Source organism: Manihot esculenta, chromosome 6, assembly GCF_001659605.2.
Source record: "Manihot esculenta cultivar AM560-2 chromosome 6, M.esculenta_v8, whole genome shotgun sequence".
Lineage (NCBI taxonomy): Eukaryota > Viridiplantae > Streptophyta > Magnoliopsida > Malpighiales > Euphorbiaceae > Manihot > Manihot esculenta.
In genome coordinates this window covers 6,418,164-6,426,276 of record NC_035166.2, presented here as the reverse complement: position 1 = coordinate 6,426,276, position 8,113 = coordinate 6,418,164, and the positions used below count along the sequence as shown (strand labels likewise).

General features: G+C 24.4%; 1 protein-coding gene across 1 annotated transcript; it reads left to right on the top strand.

Annotated features, from left to right (window-relative positions):
- The first annotated feature begins 1,236 nt into the window (after positions 1–1,236).
- Positions 1,237–1,886, top strand: LOC110617805 (pathogenesis-related protein PR-1). The gene has a single exon (XM_021760813.2). It carries the CDS (start codon positions 1,299–1,301, stop codon positions 1,884–1,886), a length of 588 nt encoding a protein of 195 aa, XP_021616505.1. The 5' UTR covers positions 1,237–1,298.
- The last annotated feature ends 6,227 nt before the right edge of the window (positions 1,887–8,113 follow it).

Sequence of the window (8,113 nt, the reverse complement as noted above, 5' to 3'; positions counted from 1 at the left end):
TAGATCAACGAGATACTTGTGGTCAAATATGTGAAAATAAAATTTTATTCCCAAAATACCCTCTCTAACCTCTGTAAATTAATGACTTTGTATGCCCTAAAAGATGTACTCTTTCTTCTCCCCCTCATTCTCTTCTCCACCAAACATTCAGGCCACCTCCCACCTGCAATTGCAGAAATTATTTAATTTTTTTATTCACTTGATGGAGTTTTTGTTTGTCGAAGATGTAAGTGATTTCATTTAAGAGCAAATTGAATTAAATGTTGAGAGAAGCCCATATGAGAAACCGAGGATTTAGTGGAAGGAATTTACAGTTACCGTTTCTCTCTTGGCCAATCAAGTCAGTGGAAGCTAGAGAGGCTGAGAAAATCTCCTATTACAGTAACTAGTTTTAGCCATACGGAACGCATTGAAGCCTAAGGAGAAAAGAGCATAAAACTTCATAGCTTCCTCACAAGGCAAATGAGAAAGCTTTCGAAAGAAAAGGGCTCGTGTTAAGTGATAGGAGACATGCAACCACCGAAAATGGACAGATGATGAAGAATTGTCATTGCATATTCGAGTTAAAGAAAACTTCAGCTATCGAATGATGCCAATTACCGTGAAGCTTAGCTCTGCGGCAATTTGCAGTGCTTTCCAAGCTTAGCTCTGCGAATCACCACCATTGAAAACTGCAAAGAAGGAAAAAAGGAAAATTTAAATGTAAAAATTTCTTTATGGTCCGATAAAGATATTATAGGAGAATAAATAATTTTTAGAGAATAAATCAACTATTTACAATTAATGGGTAAATTAATTAAAAAACTGTATATTCGAACGAAATAAAAATAAAAAAAAATTAAATTTTAAAATAGGAATGAAAATAAAAAAATTTAAATTTTCGATTTTAAAAATATAAGAGATTATCTATTAGTTATATTATAATTTAGAAATTAAAATATAATTTATTTTAATATTATTAATAAATTTTAATATAAATAACGAAGGAACATGAAAAGTAGTATATTAAAATTCTACTAAACATAGACTTAATATAGACGAAAACAATTTTTTGTAATATATGATCAATCCTAAAAGAGCGGACTGTTTGTCAAATTGATTGACTGAGGTTTCTCGTCCATGAAAATCCAAAGAAAATGCCAAAAAAGTAAATACTATATTTCCTCAAAAAATATATATATATCCAATAATAGGAACAGTTAAAATTTGAAACATAAAAAGAAAACCATTCTTTTCCATTGTCCTGCTGCTCGCTCTCATATTCTGCAGAGAGCGATCATTATCATCTCCATCTAAACATGTCGCAAATTCGGTTTCTCTTCACCGTACTCATCTCTTCCCTGTTCATCCTCTCTGTCTCCTCTACGTTCCTCCATCATCACATACCCAAAGAATTATATCCAGTCCTTCAATTGAAGAGAGCACTACTGGCTCGCAAATTCCTCATGGCCCATAACATTGTCAGAGGTGCCTACCACTTGCAACCCTTGACATGGAACAGAACATTGGCCAAATACGCTCGTCGCTGGGCCTACCAACGCATTAATGATTGTGAGCTGATTCATTCTCCTAATAGTCCTTATGGTGAGAGCATGTTTTGGAGCAAGAAAGGGCACTGGGGTCCTGCAGAAGTCGTCAAATGTTGGGCTGATGAAAGGGCCTATTATGATGAGAAAACAAATGAGTGCATCAATGGGGAAATTTGTGGCCATTTTACGCAACTCATATGGAAGACCACCGAACAGGTAGGGTGTGGGCGCATTCAATGCAACTATCATAAAGGATTTATATATGTTTGCTCTTATGATCCTCCGGGGAATTACTATTTTGAGGGTCCATTGGGTGGCACTTTTTCTAAATCTATAGTGTATCCTCATCACAAGTAGAGGATAATACCTAATATCTCCATTCCAATATCTGTCTTATATATCTATGTTTCTTATTTATAATATGATTTAAATATTAAATAACTAAGTTTAATTCAAATATAAATAATATATACTTCTTCCTTTCGCCTTATAATTTTTATTTTTTTTATTTTTTTTACATATATTAAGAAGAGAAAAAAACAAAAAAAATACTTTATAATTTCATTCATTTTCACTTTAAGATTTATAATTCAATTTATATCAAAATAGTACCTGTGGTATCATGCTATTGGCAAATAATGATAATTTTCTAATATCAACAATAATGCTTGCTTGACGAGTAAAATATAATTATTAATTAAAAAATAAAAATATAAAAAAAAATTATCATATAGTTCTACTCATTTTTTACTTTAGAGTTTATGGTATAAATAGGATCTGAAAATATGATTTTCATATCAATACTTTTTATGGCATCTAAAAATTACTGCTATTTATTAACAGCGCATACAATAAATAATACTTTGACATAAATTAAATCACATATTTTAAAATAAAAAATTAATAAAATCACATTGTAATTTTTATATTTTTCTTTTTTAAAAAATAATATTTTTTATTAATTTTTTGATTATATCCCTATTAAATATATTAAATTTTATTAAATATTAAAAATTTTAAAAAATTTCATAAAAATAAAATAAAATTAAATAAGATTATAATAATTAATTTATATATTATTATAGTATAAAAAAATTATATAATAATTTTGAAACAACTAAAAAAATGGATAAAAATTATAAAATGAAAAGAGTACATAGTATCATATTCTAATAAAATTATTCCCAATGTATATAACAATAAATCATTTTTTAATAAATTTATAAATGTTGAATTTTAAAGAAGTTTATAATATGAAGTCCGATTAAGTATTTATCGTGATTCTAAGATATGCAAATAATATTGAAGTACCAAAGTGTCATTTCTATAAGTCCAACGATTCATCCTCGGATCTATGTACGAGGAGCCAAGGGGTCATGGGCTTCCCTAAAACTTTTTAAATTTTATAGAAGTATTTAATTAATTTTATATATAATAAAAAAATTACTATTAAATCTCTTAATGTTTAAAAAATTCATTATTTAGTTTTTATTCTAAAGTTATTCTATTAAAATATTTTATACTTTATAAAATTAATTTTTTTATTTTTTTATCAAATAAATTTTCATCTGCATTCAATATTATTTAATTCATTTAATTTTAATTTTTAATTTTATTTTGTCCATCTCATTTACTATTTTTTCAATCTGAAAATTTTATTTTTTATTTTTAAAATTTTAACTCTAATATGTAAATTTTTTTTAAATTATTCATTTATTGTGTAATTTAATTTTATATTTATTATTAAAAAGTAATTATCTCGTGTAATTAATTTTTAATTTATTTATATAATTGAAATTATTTGTTAAAGAAAAATTAATTTTAAATTTTTATAAATAAAAGTGTTTTATGAATAATATTTTATTAATTAATAAATTTTATTGACTATTTAAACTTAAAAAATAATTTAATTTTAAAAATATAAATTTAATGGATAATAGCATTTTCTCTATCATAAATACTATTAAAAGTCGATTTTACGATAGAATAAAATATAAATTATTTATTAGTTCATTATTTTTATTTATATCGAAATATATATTTTTAAATATTAAAAATAATGATGTTACTAATATATTTTAATTAATAAAAAATTAAATAAATTATAATTTAATTATAATATTTTATTAATTTTTTAATATATATTTATTTTATATATTTTATTTTACGTGATTATTAATTAAAATTGGATTCATAATAAAATTTCAGGCTCCGTCACTGCTACGATTTATCATAAATTATCATAAAATTGTTAACATTAAATTTAATTTTATAAATTTAAGCCTTAATCAATACATAAAATTTAATTGTATATTTTTTTATAAATCAATTGTATTATTACATATTAAGGTATAACATTATTTTTTAAAACAAAAAATTTACAAGTCGTTATCATTACAGACGCATATATATGACTGTAAATAAATTATAAACTTCGTATTAATTTTTTAAAAATATTATAAACTTACCTATAAAAAATAAATTTTTAATTATTTTTTAAAAATAAGTTAATTATTTTTTGAGAGGCCATGTTATTTTATAAAATATTAATATTATAATTTAGTTACTCTTTATAACATTCTTTTATTTTGAACAAAGTTTAATATAAGTACGATCAACGATTTTCAATCCATATAAACCCTAAGTTTAAAAATTTTAAATTTATAGAATTTATAAAATTAATTTAAAGAATAAATTATAATTAAATCACTAAATTATATTATAATTAATGAATCAGTTCTTATATTTTTAAAATTAAACACTTAAAGCTCTCTATTTTTATTTTGTCCAAATGTACAATCCCTCCATTCATTTCTCATTTAATTTAAAAGTAAATTATTGGTCAAACCTCTAAAAAAAAAATTTTTTTTCTTCTCACAACACCAGGGACGGGCCCATGCTGGGGCAAGGGGCCATGTGTCATGATCATAGATTTTTCAAGAATTAAAACTGTAATTTTTCAACAGTAGAATTTCCAAGAAGCAATATTGGGATAAATTAGTAGAAATTAGTAGGAAGATAATGGTCGAAACAATTTGTTGTAATTTCTTTCCATGTGTTTATTTTAGAGGGGTGTCATATGAAACATGTTGATATCTCCTACTATCACAAGCCTAGTTGTTTTTAAGACTCTTTAGGAGGGAGAGACTAGTTGGCCACCAGTTAGGATTGGACCTAATTGGCTACTGTAGACCTACATAGAGATCCTGAGTTGTGCCTTCACTCCTTGTAGACCGTCTCCTGTCTACAAGGGAGGTGAGAATTATTGTAACGAATGCGTCAATGATAATGTATAATTAATATTTTAATTTGATAACAGTCGAGAGCGGTGGAGAGAATAATCATTTGAATCAAAGAATTCCAACATTTGAATGACTCTCCTCCAACTTCTATCTATTTAAGGGGTTGAGGTGGCCGAAAGAGTTTGTGCAGCTATACATCTCATGCTAGATGCCAAGAGAAAAGGAAGGAAAAAATTTTCAAAACATAAGCCATTTGAAAATAGACATAGAATTGTGTGAAAAATTTAATAGATATATGAAGATTACATTCGTATAAAAATAAAATTAAAATTATCACTATCATTAATATAATAAATTATAATAGTTCAGATTTAATAATTTAGTTGTTCAAAGTTTGTAAAGGTTGATTGTATTAAAAATTCTATTTTATTTTTTATTATACTTTAATTATTTATTTTTATTTATTTTTTAATAAATTATTTAAATAGAATAAAATTTTAATTTGATAATATTTTATGTAATTAATTCTATTAATTCTTTGATTATTTTATGCTTTATCATAATTAATATTTTTTATAATAATTTTAATCGATTATATATATTTATTCTATATAAATATTCACATGAATAAAATTATATGATATTTATTAATTAGATTATATTAGATATAATTTTAAAAAATTATCAAATCAATAAATTAAATCTATTGTGAAATATTAAAAGTTTTGTTACGTACTTATATATATATACTTATATATTTTTTTACAATAATTTATTTTATTGTCTAAATATCTTTTTATAAAATAGTTATCTAATTTTTATAAATATACTTTTAACATTCTATTTATTATTAAAATAAAAAATATAAACTTTTTTAGTAATAAAATACAATAAAACTTTTATTACAATATAATAATATATTATATTAAAAATAGTAGAAAATAAAAGGTTGGTAACAATCAATATAATAAATTATACTTATCCTATCAAAAAGTGAAAAATTAAAAAGTATTAATAGTGATCATAAAAATAATAAATTTTATTTAATATATATTAATTATTATTTTATGTAAAAATAAAATTATAAATATATAAAAAATTATAAATTTATACCATATAAATAATTTTTAATATATTTATTATTATTTATATAAAAGAAAAACACGTAGCGTCAATTAATTAATAACGTTGAATATAATTTTTTATAGTTTATTTATTATTATAAATAAAAATAAAATATATGTTAATTTCTCTTCTAGTTTAACCCTAATTTAACTCTTACATTGGCTGTTCATTTAATTAATTGAATCCAATCAATTAATTAAGTTTATTATACATGTATTAATTTAAAATCTTAACTTTTAATCCCTTTTAATTAATCCTTGGTATAATAGGCTAGATCATTTAATTTTCTCTTTTAATTAGGCCATTAACATTTCAGGTCAATATTTATATTGTTACTTTACTTTAAGTTCTCATTCCTATATGTGTGCAATCCATTGAAATTTTGGAACACTTTGGTTGCAAATAATTTAATTTATAATTTTTCAATATTCAATTACGACGAAAACGTCGTAAATTTAGTAAGGGGAGTCACCCTAAATTAAAAATCCGATTCAGTATTCAATTGCGACGAGTACGTGACAAATTTAAAAAGAAAAAGTGTGAGGATCAACTACTTGTAAAAAAGATTCTCGCGTCCGCGAATCTAAACTTCAAGTGTACTTTAAATTCTCATTCCTATATATGTGCAACCCATTATGAGAGGCATCTAACTATACATTATAAATACCAAAATACCAGAGATCAAACATCATGTGACCATAACCCTTCAATATCTAGTTACGGTGTAATAAATTCTTTTCACCTTTTTACGTCAGTCTCTATTGAATATGATATTCGTGTCATATATATTTTGAAAGATTCTAATTATATCCTCATAAATCTTATTCAATAAGTGACATCACTCAAACGAGAAATTTATTTCAAGAATAACACAACTATATCTTACTATTAATTCAGATATGGTAAATCTTTTATTGATCATTCAATTATCTTCAAGTATTATATACTACACCTAATCTCTCAGCTTTTAATATTTCTCGATGAAGTATAAACTTTTGAGTCAAAGTTTAATACTTGTATACCTAAGATATCCTTGATGATCTCAACTCTAAGGATATTTGCATAACTGATGTGATATGATATATTTATTTATATTAAGTTTGGGTCTCCAATATACTTGTTCCTTAAAAAAATATTCATATTTTAACTCTAAGTATCTCATATTTTTAGTTTGTGAAAATAACTGCTTGACCAATTTAAGGCGTATAACATATGCTAGCCTATCTACATTAATGATGTCCCATCTCATTAATTTTATGGCTAGAGATAGTTTAGGTATAAACACATTTATATGTAATACAAATCTCACATCGTGAACTCTTTATAATTTTCTCTACACTGTGTTTTACAGTACCGAGAATTTTATTATTAGTTTAATATCTTAATTAAATAAATTAGTGAAATTAATCATAAGTACAAATAAATAAAGAATGCCATTAACAATAAATATATATCCCTATTATAGTGAAGCTCTAAGGCATACTACGAACACAGGGGAGTACTTTAAGTGCCTTATGTATTTTAGTGTTATGAATTCTTCTCTTTCTTTTCAAAATTAAGAATACAACCAAGTTTTATATCTTAGGATTTTAGTATACCCATGTTAACAAAGATAAAGTTCAATGTATTAATTAAAAATGGATCTAAATGACTCTAAATAATATGCATTTTGAATTTTAAGATGGAAATCAAACAAGAAAGAAAAAATAGTCTTTCATTAATACTTGCATTAGATTCATTAGACTTATTCATAGGCATGTTTCTTATTTATTGTGCAAGTCTATCTTTATCTTCTCAGGTGTCAAAGTCTTTATTTGTGCCTTTATTCTCCAGGTCAGCTATCTTCTGTTCATTAATGAGGCCTTAGATCTCATGATGAAGGTGCCTATACTTGTTAGTGTCATGACTAGAAATTTGAAAGAATTCATGGAATGATTCTCTCTTGAATTTCTTGGATAATGGATTTGGCTGCGGGGTATCCATCAAAGGTTGAAGTAGCCCTTCATTCCTCAATCTACTAAAGGTTGCTACCATAGGTTCTTTAAAATTAGAAATTGAGTAAATAATACATCTTTTCATGGCAAATGAATCATAAATTCTTGATCAACATTCTAATCTGCTCCTTCTTTGTTGGTCGTCGAATCATAAGGCAACTTTCTTTCACCACCTCATTAGGAATCCAACAAATTTCTCATTTTGCTTGATGGCCTCCAATTT